A 26,056-nucleotide genomic window follows, 5' to 3' on the forward strand; every position below is an offset into this window, starting at 1 on the left:
TTTTGAACTATAAACATACTAGAAGTCTTACTGCAGGGCCAAATGGGCTATGTATAGCAATTAGCCAGTATTTGGGAAGTCCAGTGCCATTTCTCCACTGGCTCCAAGGTCACCAGTGCTAGATAGAGCTTCATCCCCTCCCAAAGAGGAAGCATTCAACCAGATGGGGCAACCAAAGGAAAGTGCTGCAAGTTCAAGGGTCCTCACAAGTCCATGTTACTGTAAATAAAATTTGTGTTTGATTTTAAGCAATACGTCCAAGTCCTCAGCCTTCTCCAGCACTAAGCTAGCAACACTGTTCGGTACGGTTTCACGGACGGAGAAAGGTGACACAACCGAACCACGTTACCACTAACCACCCCAGACATGGAGTTATTATCCCTCCCCTCAGATATCCTGTTCACTTGGCCAAGCCCAAATCTATCTCACAGACCTGCCTGTATTAAAGAACGGAGAAAGAAACAAAATAAAACACAAGACTTGGTGCTATAATCTTTATTCAATTAAATGACCTTACAACTAAGAAACAGAAAACATGCTTTTAAAACTAATAGCATAATCTCAGCCCATTGCACTTTTAAAAACGGGTATTAAATTTTAAAGCCATTCAAAGGCAAGGGTCTGGGAGAAAGAAAGTATTTTCAACAAATCATTTTATAAAGAAAAGAAAAAGAAAACTTGTAGACGCTCAGGATTAATATGGGTCCCTTTAAGGCTTAAGTCCATGGCAGCATTTAGCCAACTAAATTAGGAAGCTTCAGGAATCAAATGCAACCTTTCCTCGGTCAGAAGAGCACTACAGTTAAATTTTAGTTCCAGCACATGAAAATTCCTTCCAAGGAGGAACATTTTCTTTTGAAATCTTTCTGCTCCTAGACCTGTTCTGGAAAGTTCCTGTTATGGGGGTACTTCTGTCACGAATTTTTAGTTATTTTCTCCTTCCTTTCTGTTTTTATTAGCTTAAGGTGTTCTGTGCACGAAAGATGAGGGGTTCAAGTCACAGTGCTAAATTTTCCTTTTTAAAAAACACCCTTCAAAAAGTGTTTTTGTTTTTTAAATCCTAATTACATCCGTTAGTAAACAGGACACTTGTACATTCATTTTTCAGAGAAGGCACTAGGATATCTTAATTTAGAAAAACAGCTTTAACAAGCTTAGCTAATTCTCTAGATGAAAGACATCGCCCCTATGACTCTGAACACGGTGAGCCATCGGTTATAGTCATGGCAGCAGAGAACCTATCTGGAGCCGCAGGCAGCACCTGTCCGTCCGCTCGGCTCTCTCGCCGGTCTCTGAAGCCACCTCCAATACTGATATCAAAGGGATGATTCCAGGGCCAAAATCCAGACCCACGGAGGCAATCCCTGACATAAAGCTAGTGATCGGAATGGTTTTAAACAAGTCTCCCAAATACGTCTCAGGCACTCTAACATAGATGAGAGCCAAAACATAACTACAACACGATGTAAGTAAGAAAAACTAACCCATCGCAGCAAATGGGCTCTTACAATGGGAAAAAACCACTTACACAAACAGCTTGTACTTTCATGACTGAAGCTTGTCTTCATTATGCCATACCCCTTGACTAAAATTTTGTCAGATCTAAATGTGAGCCAGGAAGATGTAGCCCACGCTGGCTTCCTTGGATGGTAGCCATCCTAAATCCTCCTAAATTACATTTCAATATTTCTTTGGGGGAAAAAGTCCGATGAAGACTTCTATATAAACTACTTAAAAAAAGAAAGAAAACTCCAGGAAAAAATAGAACTTTTTTTTTTTTTTTTTAAATCACTTTTGCCTGGGCTTAGGTCAACCTACTTATCTGTAACTCATCCATAGTACATAGGGACCCATCCAAACTCACCCTATCCAAGACACCACTTTTATAAGGCAGGTAAAACACTGGCTATGGCCTGCTAACGGAACGCTCGGCCAGTAACGAGGCAGTTTGCCTGTTTATTTGCCTAAAGCCTTTCATCTCGTGTTAAGAGACAAGAGAAAGAATGGATACAGCAAAATGATATTCATAGGCAATTCTACCAAGTACGAAGACAGCGTTAATAGGTAGCCCCCCGCGGAACAGATCTCTTGGTATATCGCTAAAACGGTACAGCTCTGAAGACACTGGGTCATCACACATGATCACTTCCCCCCACTGTATCTACAAACCAATCCAGAAAGATTTCTCATGAAAGAATTGAAATTTTGATTCTATTATTTTAACTATAAAGAGCTAACTGGATTTTTAAAGAAATTTTTTCCTGAAATGAACACTTCCTATAGACATTCTAAAAACCTCCTTTTATACGTTAATAGGACAATGCCCCCATATAACTGCTGGAAACATGCAAACCATAAATGCTTCTGTGAAAAGGCTGGTCAGGAGTGGCAGAGCTACACACACCAGGCAAACATTTGCAGTGTGAACGCCTAAGCAATGTCTCTGACCCACAAACTAAAGGCTAAGGGAAGTTTAGAGGTATAAGACATGCTTTTCAACCTGGTTATAAATCTCCCTGGACTATTCAAAGCCAGCAATGAGAATGCATCTTTTATTGAAAAAGTTGATATAAAACTACCAATTTACTGGAAAAATAGAGAAAAGAAAGCCAAAGAAAACTCATTAAGGATCATCATTGAGAAAACTTGATCCAATGCTTTCCAGAGCCAGAATAAGTTAACCTAGAAAGGCAAAAATAATAAGGCTTCCCCAGGGAATTAACCAAATTATTTAAGATCAAAAGAGAAATGGTGAATTTGAACAGTAACTAAATCCTAAGAAAGTCATACATTACCACATACTGTAATGTATGACTTTCTTAGGATTTAGTTTACTGGTTTGCTTTAAAAATTCTAATACTTTAGTATTAAAATACGTTTTAGACACATCATCATTTTCTCACCATTAAAAGCATCACTCTAGACAACATTTGAAATCTATAAATGTGCCTCTACAATGCATTAAAAGCCAAGTACCTCAACATCTGCAAGGCCTTTAGCAAATATTATGAACCTTCAGGAAGATGTGAGGCCACCTGAAAATGCACCACAATTTCAAAGAGAAGTTTCCAATTTAACAGTCAACACTAAGCATCACTGATATGCAAGTAAACAGTTTTTAGAACAAGCTGGAACTTTCCTAAAATTTAATGGCAATTGAATAAACTAGCAAGAACTTCAGGGCAAGATGGTATGTAGACATGAAAAAATATATAAAATGCTTGGAATTAATTCAGACCCATAAAAATACTTCAGTGGTGAAGTGTTTAAAGTAGTAAGAAGAAAATTCTTTGATAAAGTAATTACACGCTTCTTTCTTCTGCCTTCCATTCAGACTTCTTCACGTATGTAGAATCTACACTTGGGTTTCACCTTAGCCTTTCTATCTCCCTCCCACAATAAAAATTATCTTAAGAATTAAGGCTCTCCTACCTGAAAGTTTATGTAAATACTTACAGGCAAGTTTTATGGAGTTTAAAAATCCACAATTCACCATTATATTATAATCAAAGGAAAAGGCAATTCATAGATAAAATGTTATCACCCGGTCAAGGTAAATAAAAAGATTTCTTAGACACTTCTAGACCATGTCCACATTTGGGTGTGACTTCAGTCCTCACTAAGCCAAAGCTATTTTAAAGCTACCAGACTAGGCAAGTGAGGTTAAAGAAAGGAAGATTCACTGAACAAAACTGACAAATTTTAGCTTTATTATTAAAAAGATTAGTGGCCAGGAGAACATAAGTAAATGTTTTGGATAAAGACCTGATTTACTCCTAGGCCACATGAAACAGGACAACTGAAGGCAGTGATGTCTGGTCATGTCTTTCCTTTCGTCCTCAATAAAGTTCTGTTCTTATGTAGAACTCTTGAAACAAGACCTCTTAAATGACAACCGTGAGATATATAGAATACATGTGTGTATATAAACCTGCAAACAGTGAATCTGACCAAGGCACAAGTTCAAGTGACTTATCAGAGGTCACACAGTTCATTTAAACTCAAGCTTTTTTGTTTAAAGTATCGCACTTACTCTTTTCATTATGAGCCATTCTGGCTCTTCAAGGCATGTTTGCCTCTTTTCTAAAAAGAAGCTAGAGGAATGAAGGCAAAAATAAAATAAGAGTATGTTCCAACAAAACTGTCAGCCTGTCAGTAAAAGACCATAAATTTCAGTGTATGGTGGATTTAAATAGGCTGTGGTTTTTCCACATTCTCTGGCAAGCAGGATTTTTTGACATTATAAGATTTTAAAAGTGTAATGGCATCATTTTCAGTCTTTTGTTCTGAAGCTTTTGCAAGTTTTGTAAACATTTTTAAATAGTAAGGTATAAAAGAACAGACCGGTTTCACCCCAAAACAGCATCTTTCATGAGGTTATTCTTGATTCCCTCCCTATTGTGTCCTCAAAAGCCTGGATACAATCTTAAAAGGCACTAAGTGGTACATACAGGATTTAAAACCACATTTGCAGTTTTTCCTTTAGCTTTCTCCCCCATAAAGTGCACAAAGCAGAGAGTAATAAGAAAACAGACACAGGCGTGGATCTATATCAGCAAGGAAAAGAAATGCTTCCAATAGCAATGGAAGTAGGTTTAAGAATGTGAAGCCACGGGAAAGGTCTGTCTATTAATTTATTACTGCTGAGTTTCAGCTCTTCCCAGGTGATCCCAGATCTGCGTTCCTCTGGACTTGGACCTGGCGTGGCAGAAATCCAGACATCAGGAAGGGCTGGCGGCGTTCTCCTTGGATCCCCTCGTCAAGATGCTATTGAGCTTTTTTATCCACAGGGGGCCTCCCAACAACGGCATCCCTCACGGCAGCCTGAGTGGAATTCCCCATATGAGAAGTAGCCTGCAAGAGTCCATGGATTCAACATGTCAGTTAATAAAAGACAACCCAGCACCAAGAGAAAGACTTCGGAGGGAAACCTTCAGAAATCTCTGTCTACATCATGGGTTAGGTTCTCAGAAAATAGGGAAATGGGGGCGCCTGGGTGGCTCAGTGGGTTAAGCCGCTGCCTTCGGCTCAGGTCATGATCTCGGGGTCCTGGGATCGAGTCCCGCATCGGGCTCTCTGCTCAGCAGGGAGCCTGCTTCCCTCAATCTCTCTGCGTGCCTCTCTGTCTACTGGTGATCTCTCTCTGTCAAATAAATAAATAAACAAATCTTTAAAAAAAAAAAGAAAGAAAGAAAGAAAGAAAAGCGGGAAAAGAAAATGCAGGTGTCAGGGGAGCCTGCGGCAGCAGAGACTTAGCTAAGCCTCTGCTCTGCTAGCCTAGTTGTGTGGGAAGCCATCTTGGCTCCTCAAAAGCTTCTGACTTAACGGATCCGTTCACAGTACTCAGAGAAAGAAATGAGGCTCAAAGATCCCTGCACCTGGAAAACACGTCAATGTCAACAGCCATTGGCTTTGTGAAAGATTTAAAGCAAAAGAGATGCCACCCGTTAGCAGAACTCAAAACAGAGAAATTTCCCAAGCTCCTGATTTTCAGTGAAGCAAATTAACCTCGGAGGAGGGGAGAATCACACAGGAAATGTGTCTGAAGAGCATGTGGTTAGAAGCTCCCCAAGAGTAACACAGTATGTCTAAGTCGGAACTTTCTCGCATTAGAGGGCAGTTTTTAGGCATAGAAACAAACTATGAGGAATAAATATTCACATTCTAAAGAAGGATGATACAACGTAGTGCCCATCAAAAAACAAAAACCGGCCAGGGGAAGTTTCTCATGCCTTCTTTCACTGTGAAGCTCTCCCAAGTGGCAACACTCTACGATAAAGGCACAAGCATCTGTGGTTGTCACCCGCAGCCTGGTCAGTGGCCCCACTCACCTGCTCTAGTACGTATGCGGCGCCAGAATCAATTGCTCCTCCCAGCTCGCGATACTGACCAGAGTACCTGATATAGCCCCAAGTAAGAAGTGCTATTAACAGCAGCCCAACCACGCAGTTGAACAGCTGGGCCACAATCTCAAGACCAACAAAGCCAGTGAGGCCTGAGGCTATGTACAAAATCACGATGCCCGTGAAAAGCACCGCGGGGGTTCGGAAGGTGCTGAAGACGTTCTTGCTGGCATTGTGCTTGCAGAAGTTCTCATAGAGCTCCCTGATCTCCTCCTCCAGCTCCTGCTGGTAATGAAGGCTAAAATCCTGCCCACCCATCTTCTTGGTCTTCCTAAAATGGTCCAGAGCAAGCTGCTTGAATTCACAGTGCTTCTCCTCTAGAATGTCTGGAGACAAATAAGGTTTCTCTCCCCCACAAACCTAAAAAGAATAAAGATATAACATGTTGAAGATCCCTTTGAAAACAAGTGCCCAAGGAAACAAGTGAAAAAACTGAAAAAGTCAGAACATTTTAAGACATGAGAAATTAACTTTAAAATGATGACCAAGACCGGTAAAAGTCTGGGTTCGCTTCCTCTGAAAAGTACACTGAAATAAGCAGGGTGACATTAACAGAAAGCCTGCTTTCTTCTTGCTTAGTAATGGAAAGAACTAGAAGACCCCAATTACCAGGGGGACCTGAACACAACTTTGTTGTCTCGTCGACTTCAGATACATTAAACAGGATCAGTTTGAGCTTCCGAAGTCAGCCACAGGCCCAGGTGACAGGTATGTTAGAATAAGACACGTGCCCAACATACCTCCTCCATGTTGTTATAATAAATGTCTTTGGCGGACGCTGCAGCTGCTAAATTGTTGGCTTCAGCAGTGGCCTTTTAAGAAAGGAAAGCATAAACTCTGAATCCCCTCTTTCAACATTCTTCCACAAACAACCAAGTGCCAATGTCCTCTCACCCTGCGCCATTCTTCCGTTTTTTTAGGATACTTCTGCCATTTTTTAGGTTTCTACATTGCCCAATTTATGAAAGAAAATATTCCTTTTCTGCCAAAAAACATCCTTATACATAGAGTCTTTATCATCAATTAACCTCTAGAAATACCATTAAGAAATAGATGTGGGTTAAGAAATAGATGTGGGTCAAAAAAGAAGGGAAAAAATTTGTCTTTCTGTGAACTTCAAACTCTAGCTTTCTTTTTGAAAATATTTTGTTACTAAAGAAATAAACATGGGGTACCGGGGTGGCTCAGTCAGTTAAGTGTCTGCCTTCGGCTTGAGTCATGATCCCAGGGGCCTGGGATGGAGCCCCACATCAGGCTCCTTGCTTAGTGGAAAACCTGCTTCTCCCTCTGCCCTTCCCGCTGCTTGTGTTCCCTCTCTCGCTGTCTCTCTCTCTGTCAAAGAAATAAATAATTTTTTTTTTAAAAAGAAACATTTGACAGTAAACAGCCTTATGTTCTGCACATGAAAGTCAGAAATTGTGTTAACAAAATGACATCTTGAAAATAGCAAATAGTTGTAAATAAAAGTGGCTGAAAATAAAAAATCTGACCAGTAAGCAGTAAATAGGTATTCCAGGACGTGTTCTACTAAAGCAGACAACAGATAACAGGACAATAATTTGTCTAAGATAACTGGGCCTGTTCTACCTGGGTATAATAAAACAGTGCTCTCCACAGTACGTTTGGTGGGAAGACCAGGCCCAGTGAGGGGCCGTTCTGCTTTAACTGTATCCCCATGAATATACACAAAAAAACCAGGTGGCTTTTTAATTTACTGGGTGGCTCAGTAAATTAGCATCTGCCTTTGGTTGCCTTGTGATCCCAAAGTCCTGGGACAGAGCCCCATGTCAGGCTCCCTGCTCAGTGGGAAGCCTGCTTCCCCCCTCCCTCTGCCTCTCCCCTGCTTGGCTCCCTCCCTCCCTTTCTGTCAAATAAATAAATAAAATCTTGTAAAAAAATAAAATAAAATAAAAAATAAACCAGGAACAGTCACCATGAAGAATGTGCTAAAAATTAACATACTTCAGCATAAACAGGCAAGGAAAGCAACAGTATTCCTTTTTAAGTCTTATTTATTTTAGAGATACAGCACGTGCCCAAGCGATGGGGAGGGGGGGTTCAGGGAAAGGGAGACAGAGAATTCTCAAGTAGACCACCCCACTGAGCACACAGCCCTCCATGGGGCTTAGTCGCAGGACCCTGAGATCATGACCTGAGCCCAAATCAGAGTTGGACACCTAACTGCCTGAGCCACCCAGGCACCCACATTCTCAAAGGCTTGTGAATAGTGGCTTGTGTGTAGGTCAACAAGAATCAAACAGTATCATTTAGGACGTCAAAGAACTGCTTACCTGAAGCATAGATTTGGGATGAGGCAGATCTTCTCCTTGGTAAATTTTAATATATGCCTTAGAATATAAACATAGAAACGACTGTGAAAAATGTGATTCTGTCACATTTAATACTATTTTAATGTTTAGAAAGTGACCAAACTGCATTTCCCTAAAGACCTAGATCAACACCCAGGAATTAGCAAAAACACAACACACCTTTGAGTGCATGTTAGCATTTTTTAGTTAACTAAAACTGTTCTCAAGCAGCACGAGCCTAGCAAGACTAGGAGTCCCACCAGATTCCCCATGCACACTGGCCTCACCACTACCTGTGGGCACAGTGACCGTCCGCCTTGAAGAAGCCATGTCACATCTAGGTGCCGTCTCCTCCTACTCACGGCAACTTCCTAACCACCTCCTGTCCACACCATCTTCCTTGAGGAACAATCTTCCTTTAGCCACAGTAATTACTCCTCTAAGAAAGTGCAAAGAACATCCATTTGGTTCTTAGACCGATACTGCCACCCAGTGGCCCACTCCTGGAAGGACACTGGAGGCTCTGAAAATGCCTCTCCCCATCTCCCCCATGAGAAACTTGTCCCTAAGCTTTCAAATAGTAAAATTCAGGTTAGTTTATGACCGAGATCGGTTTTACCAAAAGTCAAATATTTTGATAATTAAAACCCATATTTACCTTAAAATACTCCAAGAGCCCCCGACAGGTGACTTTTGAGCCATTGATCTCCTTTTCCATTAAGTTCGCCGGGTTTAACACAAATGGGATCAGGACCTGTAACTGCTCTTTGAATTCACTGGCAATATCTGTTCACAAGACCACGAAGAAGAAAACAGTAAGCCAAACAGGTTTATTCGACCGAGATGGGCAGAAAATGCAATCTTCAGTCTACCTATTTTAACATTTGCTAAAATGAGGGGAGGCAGGGGTGCCTGGGTGGCTCATTCGGTTAAGTGTCTGCCTTTGGTTCAGACCATGATCCCAGAGTCCCGGGATGGAACCTGACATCTGGCTCCCTTCACAACGGAGAGTCCACTTTTCCCTCTGCCCCTCTCCCAGCTCATGTTCACTCTCTCTCGCTGACAAATAAAATCTTTAAAAAAAAAAAAGAAAAAGAAAAAGAAAAAAGGAAAGGAAAAAGTGAGGGGAGGGAGTCGCAACCATGTCTGACACTTTCTGCCCACGGCCACATCGCTGATGGACCCCTGTGAGAGTACCGTACCGTCTCGTCCCTTCCCTTCTCGAGATTAAGGGCTGCCTCGTCCACAACAGAACACGCAGAATATCCTTCCCCTGGTTTTCGTTCTGCAGGAGGTAGTCTACTCCGTAGCATTTCACGAAATCTCACTTTTTAAAGAATTTTACTAACACAGTCTTCAAAAAAATCAATTATCAACCCTTCCAGTCCTCTCCCTTACCACACCTTCACGTTCCCCTTGGATCCATGAGAAATCACTATTCATCATCCACTTGCTTTTCTGTTGTTCATTTTTACGCTAAGAGAAGCAGGAGCACCTATTCCTCATGGCATTTTTTTTAAATATTTTATTTATTTATTTGACAGAGATCACAAGTAGGCAGAGAGGCAGGCAGAGAGAGAGGAAGAGAAGCAGGCTCCCCGCTGAGCAGAGAGCCCTATGTGGGGCTCGATCCCAGGACCACGGGATCATGACCTGAGCCTAAGGCAGAGGTTTTAACCCACTGAGCCACCCAGGCGGCCATCATGGCATTTATTTTCTATTATCTCCTCAAGATCTTCTGGGCCATCCTGAAAGAAAAAGGCTACTATCTCAGGAAAGAGGACAGCTCCTTTGCAGCTTCTACAAAACTCCCACTGAGGGTTCAGGAGAGCCATTAATGAGAGCTCCTTCCTCAAAGTGAGAACAGGCTGGTCCATCTCTGAAGACACAAGGGAATCAAAACACAAAAAATCTTCTTAGGTTGCCAACTAATTCAAACATCAGCTGAAGAGAAAGTAACCCTAATATATAAAACTGAGAAATCTGACTTCAAATTTTATTCATTCAACAGTTTTTCAGAACCTTTTCGTGGCAGACATTGTTGTAAGAGTTGGGGGCAGAGCAGGGAATAAAACAAAGTGGCTTCTAAATTTTTCCAATTACAAATTAAGACTCTCTGTAGAAAAATCTTCAGGTTACTTTTATTTCCTTAGATTCTTTCCTTGGAATATATGGTCCTCTAAAAGCAATTACTAGATAATACAATGACAATGTACACTCCTGGAAGACATTCAAAATGAATTTTTAAAAATCCCTAAAGCCAGACGATGATTAACATTTGAAATATACCCCTTCCTTTCCACGGTGCCTATATATTGCTGTCATTTTTGTGAAAGACTGTACCAATTTATACCTCTCCCACCAACGTATAAGAAGGTTGTTTGTAACTCTCAACACACTAGATATTTTTTTTTTTTTTTAAGCAATCCTACACAATATGGGACTCAAATTCATAACCCCGAGATCAAATGTCAGGCTCTACTGACTGAGCCGGCCAAGGGTTGCAACACACTAGAGTTTTCTTGTTTTTCAAATCGTTACTGACTTGGGCCTTCTGCTTGACAGTACTCCGGACTGGAGAATCTGAGGAGGCCTTCTCCCTGACAAGAACCTGCATACAATTTGTTCCGTTGCGTTGCTGGACCTGGACGTGCAGGTGGCAGCAAAGGGACAGGAGGGAACTGGACCAGAGCGGCGCACTAAGTTCACGTGATGCTGCAGCTTATCTGAGGCTGTTCCCTGCGACGGGGAAGCTAAAATTTGGGCAAAATTAACTCCTCAATTAAGCTGAAACCCGAAAGGGGTCTGCAATTGTCCAGGTCAGTAGCCTCTAGCTCCCTAAAGAGGCACTTATCACTCTGCAGGAAAAATCAGGAGCAAGTTAAAGATGTCCATTATTGTTACTTCTATCCAACATGGCACTAGGATCCTCATCTTCCTACAGGTCCACAACAAACTTTAAAAATATAAAATGTGATGTGGAAAAAAAGCAAAAACTCCATTCTTCATTAAGTGTCATAGACAGTACCTACTATCTACACATATAAATTAATAGAAATAATGGGAGTTTAGCAAGTTGCACAAATGAAAAGCATTGGCTTTTTTAAAAAGATTTTATTTATTTATTTGGACAGAGAGAGAGCACAAGTAGACAGAGCAGCAGGCAGAGGGAGAGAGAGAGAAGCGGACTCCCTGCTGAGCAGGGAACCGAATGAGGGACTCAATCCTAGGACCCTGGGATCATGACCTGAGCCAAAGGCAGATGCTTAAGCAACTGAGCCACCCAGGCACCCCAATGAAAAGCATTTTTAAAAAACCTAACAAATTATAAATAATGGGAAGACAGAGTATTCAATAAATGATGTCAAAGTATTGGTATCTATAGAAAAATAGAAAATGGATCTCTACTTCATACATACACAAAAATTAGTTCCCAGTGGATTAAACACAAATATGAAAGACAATACCTAAGAGAGAGAGAGACAGCAAGGTGTATGTGCAGGTGTGAGTGTATGGAGAAAGGAAAGGATTTTCTAAAACAAGACTTTAAAAGCACTACAGGGGCACCTGGTGGCTCAGTCATTAAATCTCTGCCTTCGGCTCTGGTGGCAGTCACAGGTTCCTGGGATAGAGCCCCGCATCAGGCTCCCTGCTCAGCGCAAGGCCTGCTTCTCCCTCCCCACTCCCCTGCTTGTGATCCCTCTCTAGCTGTCTCTCTCTGTCAGGCAGATAAATAAAATCTTAAGAAAAAAGAAAAAAGCACTACATAAGATCAAAGGTGAATGAATTCAACCACATTAAAACTAAGACACCATAAAAAAAAAAATAAAGACAAGACAGAAAATGGGAGAAGATATGTGCAACATATAACTAACAAAGTTTCATATCTTACAGTACACACAAAGGGTCTATACATTGCCGAGAAGACAAATCCAATTTAAAATTGAACAGGCATGAACAGGAACTGCAGAAGAAAGGAAGCACAAATGTACATAAACACATGAAAAGATATTCAATCCCATTAGTAACCAGAGAAATGCAATTCAAGGCCACAATGACATACTGTTTTATATCACTAATTTGGCAAAAGCTAGTATCTGGTAACACTAAGCATTGCCTAGGAGATGGGTCAACGGGAATCTCTACATACACTGATGAAGGCAGCGGAACGGGAGCCACCACTCTGGAACATACTCTGACATTAGCCAGGAAAGGTGAAAATATACAAACTCTACCCTCCAGGAATCCTGCTTTTAAAGCACATATACTTGGAGGACCCCCATACATGCACATATACTAAAATGTCTGTGGCACTATTCATAATAGCAAGAAACTAGAAAAGCTCATGTTTCCATTGAGAATAAACTGCTATATTTGCAGAAGGCACAATTATACTACAATGAAAGTGAATGAACTAAAACTACATGCAGTAACACAGATAATATCAGAAATGAAACACTCGGGGGCACCTGGCTGGTTTAGTCCCCTGAGTGTCCGACTCCGATTTCGGCTCAAGTCACAGTCTCAGGGTAGTGGGATCGAGCACCATGTCAGGTTCCGCACCAAAGGGTAGAATCTGCTTGAGACTCTCTCCCTTTCCCTCGGCCCCTCCTCTCACTCTAAACTAAATAAATAAAATTTTTTAAGATTTTATTTATTTATTTCTTTGAGAGAGAGAGCATGAGACACAGAGAGAAGGAAGTATGAGTAGGAGGAGGAGGGCAGAGAGAGAAGCAGATTCCCCACTGAGCAGGGAGCGAGCCCAACGTGAAACCAGATCCCAGGTCCCTGGGATGATCCGATCGAGCCGAAGGTAGACGCTTAACCGACTGAGCCAACCAGACACCCTAAAAATTTTTAACTAAAAAAAAAAAAAAGAGAGATAAAACTCTCATTGAAGGGGTGCCTGGGTGGCTCAGTGGGTTAAAGCCTCCGCCTTCGGCTCAGGTCATGATCCCAGGGTCCTGGGATAGAGCCCTGCATCGGGCTCTCTGCTCGACAGGAAGCCTGCTTCCTCCTATTTCTCTCTGCCTGCTTCTCTGCCTACTTGTGATCTCTGTCTGGCAAATAAATAAATAAATAATCTTTTTAAAAAAAAAAAAAAACACTCAATGAAAATACAAGTTAGCCACATACTGTTTTTTATAAGATTCAAAAATTAAAGAAACTTAGCAACAGGCTACATGTTTCAAACACAAATAATGATTTTTTTAAAAAATTCAAGAGCAAAATAACCAAAATTGAGAATAGTGGTAATTTCTACAGGGAGACAGGGAGGTGGGCTAGGGAAGCAGCACACAGGAATAGGAAAACAGCAGCACACTGGGAATGCTGACTGGCAAACCACAGCCCTGGAGCCAAATACGGCCGGCTAAGTGTAACTGTCCATACAGTTTTCTGAAAACACACCATGTCTTCATATATGCATTGTCTATGCATTGTTATAAAAGCAAAGACAAGTAATTGGCCCACAAAACTTAAAATATTTACTATCTAGTCCATTACAGAAAAAATTTGCCAATTTTGATGTTCATTATATGAGGTTTTGTATCTTACATATGTAAGTTCTATGTATCCTTTTACATATGTAGGACTTTTTTGCTTTCTTTTAGATACCTAATAGTACATTTTAAAATTTAATGGTAGCTCTTTATTTTAATTTGCTTTCATTTCTATTGCTGCTAGTTAGACCAAACTTTCTACCATATTGGTTCATCAATTGATTTCCTCTTCCCCTACCAGGTGATACAGATATATTAGAATATAGTCAGTCTTCACAAAATAAACAAATATGCTATCTTCTATCCTTATGTATACTATAATCACTGAAATATTTTCTCCAATTTGTTTGCCTTTTTTAAAAATATGCATAATATTAGGTATTCAAACCAATACCATTTTTCCTTGACAATTTCTTTTGTTCTTCCTAAGTTTAAAGAGTCCTTCCCCAATTCCAGAGGTCTAATAAAATTAAATTTTCCATGCTTTAATTTTTACAATTTAATTTTGTAATCTACGTAGACTTTACTTATGCCTCATAAATTAAAATCTGCATGACGGGGTGCCTGGGTGGCTCAGTGGATTGGGCCACTGCCTTCGGCTCCAGTCATGATCTCAGGGTCCTGGGATTGAGTCCCGCATCGGGCTCTCTGCTCAGCGGGGAACCTGCTTCCCTCTCTCTCTCTGCCTGCCTCTCTGTCTCCTGTGATCTCTCTCTGTCAAATAAATAAATAAAAATCTTTAAAAAAAAAAAATCTGCATGACATTTCTCTCTAAATAGGAACATGCACTTCTCATCTCGACCGATTCCCACCCCATCTTAAATAACTGATCAATTATAAGAGCTCATGACATCAAGAAAATTTTTTGGTTTTTTTAATCTGTCCCACCTAAGTAAATGGGTACCAACCTTCCATCAAAATACTCTTAATTCCACAGTCTCCTCAGGATGGCGCCAAAGTACGGCCTTTACCAATTTTAAAAAGGGATTAACCCCCATATTACACATCGATTAGTGGCTTAATACATGATAAAGGGGACATTTCAGTGGGGGTGGGAGGGTGAGTTGGACTATTCAGTAAATATTTCTGGGACAAATGGGGAGCCATTCAGAAAATAAGATGCATCTAAACTGGATCATAAATATATTATGACAAATATATAACAAAAATATAACAAAAATAAAACTAAAAAATTTCAAGGAAAAAAGTGGGACAAATTCTTTATAACATGGAGTGGAAAACCGTAAAATAGCGTACAGCCTATGCTAGTCTGTGTAGATTCATATTTGCTTGCACATACTGAAGAAACCCTGGAAGCTTGGAAAAGGAAGAGACTTTTCACTGAAAACTCTGTAATTCTTTTGGGGATTTTAGACATGTCAATGTATTACCTATTCCAAAAAAAAAACAAACAAACAAAAACCACCCTTTTTTTATGGTTTCAACTTTTATCATACTAAAAGACTAAGAATTTCAAAAACATTTCACTCAAGAAACTAGCACAATCTAGCAGCAGACTGTTCCTATATTCGATTTTACCCAGATTTAATAGGTCCTCAGCTATTAATGCTTCTACAAAGGCTGTACCAAAACACTAGTTTTAGACTCAGAACAGACAATAACTACTTCCCGACAGACGATCTCAAAATCTCATGGTGCCAAAGAAGATCGGGCCCTACAAACTCTTGTGTTTAATTTCTAACTAAACAACTCAGGGCTACTGCATTAGGTCTCTCTGCTCTAGAAAACAGAGAGATGACAGCTTTCTTTATGATGATGACAGAGTCATCTGTGTCTGTTGAAAGGGTCTCAAAAGTGAGCTAATCTAGCTAACAGGAAGCAGCAGATGAGCAGTGATTAAACCAAAACTAGGACTGTGTTCGGCAAGTTGTTCCCCTCTGAACAAATGGTCCTTCTTTGGGGGACAAAAAAAAAAAAAAAAAAACAGCAAAATAAAATCACTAAAATAATCCCTCAAGTACTTAAGAGAACATTTGCGGAAAATTTAACTCTTACTAAATGTAGATGTTCCATAGCAATGACATTAAGGTCCCTCTATGGGTTAGCCCCAACTGCTCTCAAGCAAATGATGTCTTCCAGGCTATACGGAATGGGGCTTGCAGGATCTCAACCGAGTCATCATACAAGTATATACTTGAAAAAAGACAACACGTAGGCATTTTCTTTAACTCTGAAAACCACATCAGCTCCAGTGACAGGTCCCCTACAATAAAGTTTATGTGGTTCTCAGTCAAGCACTTGCCAAATACTCCAAGCCACTGTGCCCAATTTATGCTTCACTCAAAATGCTTCAAACCTTGTTAAAAAGGTTCCCTAAAATTACAAAAAATTCCATCTGAAAAGCCCCTAAAAAGTATACAAACCTTTGCAGAGCTAATAAAAATTCTTTATAAACAATCCTCCTAATGACTACAGTTCCTGAAACAGACACATAAGGCAGACTATAAATACATATTTTTTTTAAAAAGATTTTATTTATTTGACTGAGAGAGAGAGCACGTGAGGACACAAGCAGGGGGACCAGCAGGCAGGGGGAGAGGGAGGAGAAGGAGAAGCAAGCTCCCCTCTAAGCAACAGCCCGACATGGGGCTTAATCCCAGGACCAGAATCATGACTTGAGGTGAAGGCAGACACTTAAGCAACTGAGCCACGCAGGTACCCCTAAATATTTTTAAAGTAAAGCAAAAAAGGAAATTTTTATTTTTCATATCTTTTCTTTTAAAAACATAATTATAAATGTACATTTTTAAATGAATACAATCATACAACATATGCTATTATGCAATCTTTTGACATTTAATAATATGTCGTAAACATCTGTGTAAACACAGATTCATCTATACCTTAATCTTTTAAAGGACTTTGAATAGGGGCATCTGGGTGGCTCAGTTGGTTAAGCATCAGACTCTTGATTTTGGCTCAGGTCATAATCTCAGGGTCATGAGATGGAACCCCACGTCAGGCTCTACAATGTGTGTGGAGACTGCTTAAGATTCTCTATCCCTCCTTCTTCCTTGCTCTCTTAAAAAAAAAAAAAAAAAAAAGGACTTTAAATAACTTTTAAAATAAACTTTCAAAAGTGCAAATGTATCATAACTTAACCAGTTTCTCAAGAACGCTCATTTGTTTCTAATTATTCCCTATTATAATTACAGTGATATATGCCCTTGTCCATGTATTTTTATCTACTTATTGGATAGTTCCTTAAGATACTTTCCTAAAAGTGAAATACAGGATCAAAGGATGTAAACATTTTAAGTTTTGAGACTGACCCATAAAGACTATGAATTTGTACCAATACATTTGCACTTTCTCAATTACTGTGATGCTAGCGGTATTTTCATGAGCACATACTGACCATCTGTACTTCTTCCTTTGGACTTGCCTTTTCATGTAAGAGTAAGATTTTAACCCATCCATAAATGTGTGTTGTTTTTTTTTAAAGATTTTATTTATTTATTTGACAGACAGAGATCACAAGTAGGCAGAGAGGCAGGCAGAGAGAGAGAGGAGGAAGCAGGCTCTCACTGAGCAGAGAGCCCGATGCGGGGCTCGATCCCAGGACCCTGAGATCATGACCTGCGCTGAAGGCAGAGGCTCAACCCTCTGAGCCACCCAGGCGCCCCCATAAATGTGTTTTAAAGTTCAATGATGAATGAGGGAAACAGTACATAATTACAACACTAACAACTACTTGTACAGAATTTGCTATTTTATAAATATAATAGGAAAATCAGTACACTGAATATTTAGTGAAAAGCTGTACATATTTATTTATTTGTTTGTTTATTTATTTTTTAAAGATTTTATTTATTTATTTGACAGAGATCACAAGTAGGCAGAGAGGCAGACAGAGTGAGAGGAGGAAGCAGGCTCCCTGCAGAGTAGAGAGCCCGATGCGGGGCTCAATCACAGGACCCTGAGACCATGACCTGAGCCGAAGGCAGAGGCCTTAACCAACTGAGCCACCCAGGCGCCTCAAGCTGTACATATTTAAATACATACAGGGTTGAACAGTATCCCCCAAAATGCATGTCATCCTGGAATCTCAGGACATGACCTTGCAAATTACAGATGTAACTAGTCGAGATCATACTGGATTGGGGACAGCCTAAATCCAAACAGTGGTGTCTTTATAAGAGAGAACACACAGAGACACAGAAAGGCAGTGGCCATATGATGACAGAGACCAGAGCGACACACACAGCTCCAAGCCAAAGGACGCCAAGGCCCACCAGCAAACCCCAAAAGCTAGGAGAGAAGCTGGGAGCAGATTTTCCCTCAGAGCCCCCAGAAGGAATCACTATGGACGCCCTGATTTCCGAATTCCAGTCTCCTAAACCTGTTAGGCAGTAAATTTCTGCTGTTCTCAGCCACCCAGTTTGTGGTACTTTGTTGGCAGTCCTAGGAAACAGATATAAATGCACACCCAACCGTATAAAAAACTTCAAAAGTCGGGGTTTGAAAATGTTAAAAAGCTCTTCCTATCTCCTGGGATAACATAAAAGTGAATTTTTTTTTTTAAGATTTTATTTATTGACAGAGAGATCACAAGCAGGCAGAGAAGCAGACCGAGAGGGGGAGGAAGCAGACTCCCTGCTGAGCAGAGAGCCTGATGCGAGGCTCGATCCCAGGACCCTGAGATCATGACCTGAGCCGAAGGCAGAGGCTTTAACCCACTGAGGCATCCAGGCACCCCTAAAAGTGAATTTTAAAACAATGTTTTGAAACATTATTTGTTTGAAAATATGGAGAAACGCCTTTGTGTATATCTCTACCTGATGACCTGAGAGTACGCTGAGGCTCAACTGCACGAGGGAGTCACTGAAGCCGCCCCCTCCCCCGCAGCCTCATTTAGGAACGCCCCAGACACCTCCCCTCCCAGTGATGAACAAACCCGACGTTAGGTTTGGTAAAGGTATGTCTAATGGTCTAATAAGAGTGTTAAAAGCCTAAGGGAACACATCACCTACATGCTCAACTTTCTCTAGACTCCACTCAGAAAAGTCGCTTGCAACTGCTTTAAGGTAAAAGGTTCCAGCTCCAGTGTTGCCTGAGCAGACTTCTCTCTAAAGCTAGACCCCAAATTCCGATTTCTGAATTGCCATCTAACAGGCTCTAGACGTCTCCTGCTCAGGAAAGCTGCCAACCACATAAAAACACAACACAGTGACAAACAGAAGACAAAACTAAGTCTCTCAAACTCCGTTTCTTCTGCACTATGAAGACCAGCTGGAATGTAAATCTTAGACTGAACAAGTACGTTAATGTTCTTGGATCAAATCAGTCAAGTAAGCTGAAAATGATATAGTTTATGTTTATTACGAGACTATGAAAAACTCCCACTTCAAAAGCCACGTTCTCCTGGAAACTAAACATTATATACCTTTAAATTATTTCCCCCAAAGTAACAGAAGAACTTCTATTTTAGTCCAATATGACTTTGGGGCAAAAAGAATCTAGATGTGGGATGCCTGGATGGCTCAGTGGGTTAAAGCCTCTGCCTTCAGCTCGGGTCGTGAGCCCAGAGTCCTGGGATCGAGCCCCGCATCGGGCTCTCTGCTCAGCGGGGAGCCTGCTTCCCCCGCCTCTCTCTGCCTGCCTCTCTGCCTACTTGTGATCTCTTTCAAATAAATAAATAAAATCTTAAAAAAAAAAATCTAGATGTGCATCTCTACCCCTCCCCCCCACCCCCCCACTTACTATTGGAGTACTCTGAGCAAGTTCCTTAACTTTCCTAAGCCAGTTTCTCCATCTGTGAGATAAAGGAGACAGTATCAGCTGATGGACTCACTGGGAACATGAAGCAGGAAAGAAAACTAGCCCAGCACTGCTGCTGTGGCCTGAATGTTTGTGGCCCCACCAAATTTGTATGTGGAGATCCTAACCCCTACAGGGGATGGTGCTGGCAGGCGGGGCAGGTATGAGCGGTGATTAGGTCATAGGGCAGAACCCTTGTGAATGGCACTCGCATGTTTATGAGAGACTCCACGGAGCTCCCTAGCCCTTCCACGCATGAGGGTTCAACCAGAAGTCAACAGCAAGACAGCCTTCACATAACCGTGCTGGCACCCTGACCTTGGACTTTCAGCCTCCAGAACCATGAGAAATAAATGTCTGTTGTTGGTAAGCCACCCAGTGTAAGGCATTTTGTTATAGCAGCCCAAAGAGAAGCGGCGGGAGATCTGGCGGAGCCTTGAGAAATGGCAGCTATTTTTATTGCTACTTTCCTGGTACCTGAGAAGCTCAGGTAAGTTCATAAACAAAGGGGCTAGTTTAACACACGTAAACTGAAGGCTGGGCATTACATGACTCAAGGCCTTAATGAATAAGGAACAAAAATAAGAGAATGGAATCCAAGAGTCCCGACTCTAATTTCTCTAAGCGGCTACCTAGTCAACACTTCCTGACATGCACATATGACCCAGCACCAGGCTCTGCACGAATCACAAAGATGAAAACACGCAGCCATGCCACGCATCGCATTACCTTCCTTTTGGAGACTTAATTGTACTTGCTAAGTATCAGGTGACCAATGTTTAGTGTTCCTTTCTTTAGTGCTTTTATCTCTTGTAAGCCAGTAATTACAACAGGCCTCTTACACAGATCATTAATGAATCTGACCACCACCATGTCAGATGGAAAAGTTAAGGTGAACTCTAATGGTCACACCAAGGCAGAGGCAGAAACCGAAGCCGACTCTTAGTACCAGTCTCTCTAAGCTAACGTGCTGTCCCTCTGCAGCACTCGCTGGATCCATGCCTGACAATCTCTGGTCACTACTTAATTCCAAAAACTGAATCACAGGTCTAAAGTAACATAATTTGTAACACACCTTTCAATTTCCCATCAAAGTCAGGGCTTGTAGCCACCTGGAGTCCAGGGTGTGGTAGGAGAAAACAGGTGACGTTGGAGAAACACGAGTGAATGTGATTTCGGACATTCTGAATTTCCTCATGTTGATGTTCTTTTACCTGCCAATGAAGACCAACAATTTACAAAAGACCATTTGTTTTTCTTCACTAGGAACCACTAGTATAGGACAAAGAAAAGATTTCCCAACTCAGATGGATCATAGCAGCCTACGTTTTGTCCAGTAAGAAACCTCAGAACCCTAGAAACAATAAATGCATACATTTGATTAACCACAGTTTGGCTCCCACAGCAACCAAAGAACGGGGACTGAAGAGTTTCTTAATAAACAGTATTGCACAACACTTCCGAAGAATGAGAGATGGTTGTGGGCATGAAGGAGGATCTGACTAGTTAATAGTAATGGACAAACGACTCCTGTATTTTACTTTTCGGAGAGCAAGCTAAGCCTGTTTATATCTACCCCAAAACAGAATTTTGAAGAACAACAGAACAAAAGTTCTGAATATGACATTCTTTTTTTTTTAAAGATTTTATTTATTTATTTGACAGAGATCACAAGTAGGCAGAGAGGCAGGCAGAGAGAGAGGAGGAAGCAGGCCCCCTGCTTCCCTGATGTGGGGCTCGATCCCAGGACCCTGAAATCATGACCTGAGCCAAGGGCAGAGGCTTTAACCCATGGAGCCACCCAGGCACCCCTGAATATGACATTCTAAAGGCACATACAGAACCTGGTGCAAAATGTGCAACAGAAACCACGATCAAAGCTTGGACCAGAGTCCAGAGACCTTCAAAATTCCTTCAAAGCCAGAGTCCTTGCTGTAATCCCTGTTGCTCCATACCCAGGTTCTTCACTCCTACACGAATACCATTATGCACCAATATTCGTAAATATTTAATACACTTAACAGAATTTTCCATATTCTGCTTTAAATACTACAGTTAGAGGCAAATGAGAAAGTTACCACTACTTTCTTTATAGGTAATTCCTCAGAAGATTATATTTCTACTCACCTGTAGACGTTTATCCAAAAAGGACATCCCTCCCTCTAGTCCATAGCTGTATTCGTAAGGGAAACTCCAGTCTCGAACCAAAAACATCAGCGTCTATTTAGGAAAAGAACAGAACATATTATTAGGCTGCATACATTCATTTTCTTTTTTTTTTTTTTAATATTTTATTTATTTATTTGACAGGCAGAGATCACAAGTAGGCAGAGAGGCAGGAAGAGAGAGAAGAGGAAGCAGGTTCCCCGCTGAGCAGAGAGTCCGATGTGGGGCTCGATCCCAGGACCCTGAGATCATGACCTGAGCCGAAGGCAGAGGATTTAACCAATGAGCCACCCAGGTGCCCCTGCATACATTCATTTTCAATATGACTGAAATACTTCTTTGCAAAGAGCCGGCTTTTTCAAAGGCAGCAAGAAATTATGAAGGATTTATTTCTTCTGTAAAGTCTTAGAAACTTTATAAGCACTAGGAGGACATGTATAAGTCAAATGTGAGGTGAATATATCCTATTGGCTGTTTTTGTTCCCATGGGTTGACCAGAGTAGAAGGAAGAGATCGAGGAGAAGATGTTCAATTCAGGCTCTGCTCTACAGGCAAGCATGAGGAATGTAGTAAAGGACAAGAAAGGACATGGTACCGGCTAATCATGAAATCAGATCTACTTTTAACATTAGAAAGAAAACTAAATAATAAATAATAGTACTTAATGCTCCCCTAATCACATTGAGGTTACTATGCATTCTCATCCTTGTGAAACAACTGGCTAAAGCAGGGGCCAGAAAACCTTTTCGTAAAGGATCTAAGAGCAAATATCTTAAACTGCTGTAACAAACAGCAGCTATGGAGGACCCCTGGGTGGCTCAGTCGGTTAAGTGTCTGCCTTCAGCTCAAGTCATGATCACAGGGTGTTGGGATTGAATCCCACATCAGGCTCCCTGCTCAGTTGGGAAAGCCACTTCTCCCTCTGCCCCTGTTTGCACATGCTCTCTGTCTCTCAAAGTAAATAAAATCTTTAAAAAAAAAAAAGAAAGAAAAGAATAGCAGCAGCTATAGACAAATGAGTGTAACTGTGTTCCAATAAAATTTTATCTGCAACTTAAAAGTCAGTGTCTACAGCTAATTTATACATGTCATGAAATAGTTCTTTCTTTCTTTTTTTTTTTTTTAAGATATTATTTATTTGAGGGAGCAAGCAAGCTAGAGAGAGAAAGCTTGAGCAGCAGGGAGGCAGAGGGAGAAGCAGGTTCCCTGCTGAGCAGGAAGTCAGATGCAGGACTCAATCCCAGGACCCTGGGAGGATCGTGACCAGAGCCGAAGGACACCCAGGTGGCCTGATAGTATTACTTTTTTATTTCAACCATTTAAAAATATAAAAACTATTCTTAACTCATAGGTCACATAAAAACAGACAGCTAGCCTGATGTGGCCTGTGGGCTACAGTTTGCTGATCTCTGAACTAAAACAAAGACATGAGGGCAGCTGGGTGGCTCAGTCAGTTAAGCATTCAACTCTTGGTTTTGGCTCAGGTCATGAGATCAAACCCGATGTGAGGCTCAGCGCTCAGCAGTGAGTCTGCTTGAGATTCTCTCTCGACCTCTACCCTCCCCCAACTCGCAGGCACACCCTCTAAAATAAATAAATCTTAAAAAAAATAAAATAAAACAAAGACATGAATTACATTTACAGTTAGCATTCTACCTGGAAGGGCTTTTGGAAAATTTCATCCATTGCCAGACGACCGTATTCTGTGAAGAGCTTTAAAAAAGAAGAGTTAACGGTTTGTTAGGCAAATTATTTAAAGTATTTCTATGGCTATTATTTAGCGAAGATTCCATTTAATGACTCAATGCTACTATGAGACCAAAGTTCTACAGTTTCAAAAGCCTGGAGAGCCATGAACCTTAAGATAATCTGTTATTCTTCTGTCTCACATTCCATGTCCCAATTCATTAGCAAACCCAGAATCCAACCACTCACAGCTCCCAAGGGGCTTGGAATATCACAACAGCTTCCTAACTGGTCTCCCTGCCTCAGTCCTTGCTCCATCCCCAGACTATCCCCAGGACAGCAGCCACAATGGCTCTGTTATAAGGTCAGTTAAATCACATCATGTCTCTGCTTAAAACCCTCCAACCTCACAGTAGAAAAGCCAGTCCCATCCAGTGAGATCACTCTTCCTCAGATACGCTGTGCACACTGCTGCCTTAGAGCCTTTGTTCCAACTCCTCCTTCTGCTGTAAGGTTCTCCCCCAAGATAACTGCACAGTCCACTTCTTCACCCTTTGCCGTCTTCACTCAAATGGCTCCTTCTCACAGAAGCCTTCCCGACCATCCATCTCAAAGATGACAAGTTTCCCCACAATTCTTCTTACTCCATGTCTCTTTTAAATATCTTTCCTTAACCCGTCTCACTGTCTAATATACTAGATCTTTACTTATTTTGATTAGTTTCTGTCTTCACTACTAGAATTTGCGCTCCAGAAGGGCAAGATGTTGGTCTGTTCCCTGCACTACTACATCTCTGGCAGCAGGAAGAGCACTGGGCCCAGAGCATGTACGCCAGGCAAAGGACCAAATGACCACATTCCCTAAGGTCAGGGCTTACACAGACATTCATCTCTATGTCCTCATGAAGCCTCTGACTAAAAATATAGCAAAATGAAGTTCAAAAGTTATAAACTCACAGGACAAAGGGGATGAGAAATGATATGGCAACAAAGAAGAGTTGTCCTAAACACTCCGGGAGGAAAACGGACCAATGAAAACTATCTCAGGTTTTGGCTTTCTCTGCCTTATCTGTGACAGACAGGCCAACAAGAAAGAAGTAGATTCTCTCAGCAGAATCCCTGACAGGCTCAGAAATTAGAAGCACCAGCCACCATGAAGGAGGGGGTGAGGGAGCAGGGCTAACAACTAAAGAAACATTAAAAGTCTTCGGAGAGAGGACCTACACTCCCAGATCCTGCTCCCTCCCTGTGCTCCAAATCCTCTTCCTGCCCCCACAGAAGATGGGCAGTGTGCTGTCTGTAGGGGATAAACCAGAAAGAACTTACACTTTGATACCAAACTGATACTTTGATACTTCAGCCGAAAGGAGTAAGGTTAAGTACCCTACTTTACTGGAAACGGGCACTTAGGTCAAGGTCTATATACCCCAAATAGTGAGACTCAGCCTCCCAACCTGTGGGAACCACACCAAGCTTCTACCCACCCAGGCAGAAGTTTCAAGAATTCTCTGGGGAAAATGACAGCCCCAGAACATGTTATCCGAAGCAGTCACAAGGTCAGCCCTCTTGCCAAAGGTCCCGGTCAGATTTTTAACAGTTCACTCTTAAATACACATGCCCAAGGACACCAGACCTTTGAGAAAAGCTATTAGCAAGAAAGACGAAAACCTGTGTCCTTCAATTCCAGAATATCGTCTTATATTATTCCTTTTATAATTTCTTTCCCTCCATTTTCTCTGTTATGTTTTACTAAAACATCTTTCATCATTAACAGACACAACCTCTCCCGAACTGGTGCTGCAAGTTCCCTCGTCTGTTGTGCCCTCCCATTCTCCCTCTCCTCCACTCGCCCTCCCCTCTCTTCCCTTTTTCCCTCTTCTTGCCTCCCCACCCTGCCCTTCTCTCTCTGCTTCGCTCCCTCTGGTGGGACTTCTGCTCTGTCCTTTCATTCAGCCCGCAAGGGAGATTTTCTCCAATTTAGCTTCCATCTCCTTCTCTACTGAAGTTTCCAATTTTACTGACACAGTGTTCATTTCCAAGTTTTTGTTTGTTTTCTGAATGTTGCTTTTTAATAGCATCCTGTTTTTTCTTGGTGCAACAGCTGCAACATTTTATCTTAGTGAACATATGCATTTACAAAGACTGAAGAAAGGGCCCACACCAAGGTACATTACCATGAAAATTCATGCCAAGAATAAGATCTTAAAAGCTTCAGATAGAAAAAGGTCACATACAAAGGATCAGATGGTGTGGGACTTCAGCAGCAACAGTGGAAGCTGGAAGGCAATGAAGCAATGCCCTCAATTCTAAAAGAAAATTAATTCTATCCTGTAATTCTACAATAAAATTAAAATATTCTCAGACTTACAAGAACTCAAAAAATGTATGTATCCTATGTATCCATTCTATTCTTTCTCAGAAAGCCAGTGAAGAATGTTTAGAATTAAGAATAAACCTCCCCCCAAAAGGGGGGGGGTGATAAACAAATAAAAGATTCAATAGGATCCAACTGCAAAAGGAACTGAAAAGAATTCCCAGGCCCTGATTTCAAGCTGTATTACAAAGGCACAGTAATCAAAACAGTATGATATTGGAACAAGAACAGACACAAAGATCAATGGAACAGATTAACTTTCTAGTCTCCAAAAAATAAACCCCTGCATATATGATCCATTGACTTTATGAAAAGGAAGCCAAGAACATACAACAAG

The 26,056-nt window shown here is 41.2% G+C and overlaps 1 protein-coding gene across 3 annotated transcripts in view; it reads right to left on the reverse strand.

Moving 5' to 3' along the window:
• Positions 1-480: 480 nt before the first annotated feature.
• The window catches only part of ATL3 (atlastin GTPase 3), a 50,879-nt gene continuing 25,303 nt past the window's right edge, over positions 481-26,056 (reverse strand). For all 3 annotated transcript variants that reach the window (XM_082748196.1, XM_082748195.1, XM_082748197.1), the window contains exons 6-13: positions 23,317-23,373; positions 21,622-21,714; positions 20,570-20,708; positions 8,871-8,998; positions 8,195-8,251; positions 6,644-6,715; positions 5,832-6,263; positions 481-4,854 (exon numbers count right to left, since the gene is read on the reverse strand). In XM_082748196.1, the coding sequence (XP_082604322.1) occupies positions 4,768-4,854; positions 5,832-6,263; positions 6,644-6,715; positions 8,195-8,251; positions 8,871-8,998; positions 20,570-20,708; positions 21,622-21,714; positions 23,317-23,373 (1,065 nt within the window). In that variant the 3' untranslated portion in view covers positions 481-4,767. The remainder of the gene's footprint in view (positions 4,855-5,831; positions 6,264-6,643; positions 6,716-8,194; positions 8,252-8,870; positions 8,999-20,569; positions 20,709-21,621; positions 21,715-23,316; positions 23,374-26,056) is intronic.

This window comes from Mustela nivalis, assembly GCF_964662115.1.
Source record: "Mustela nivalis genome assembly, chromosome: 9".
NCBI classification, from domain to species: Eukaryota; Metazoa; Chordata; class Mammalia; order Carnivora; family Mustelidae; genus Mustela; species Mustela nivalis.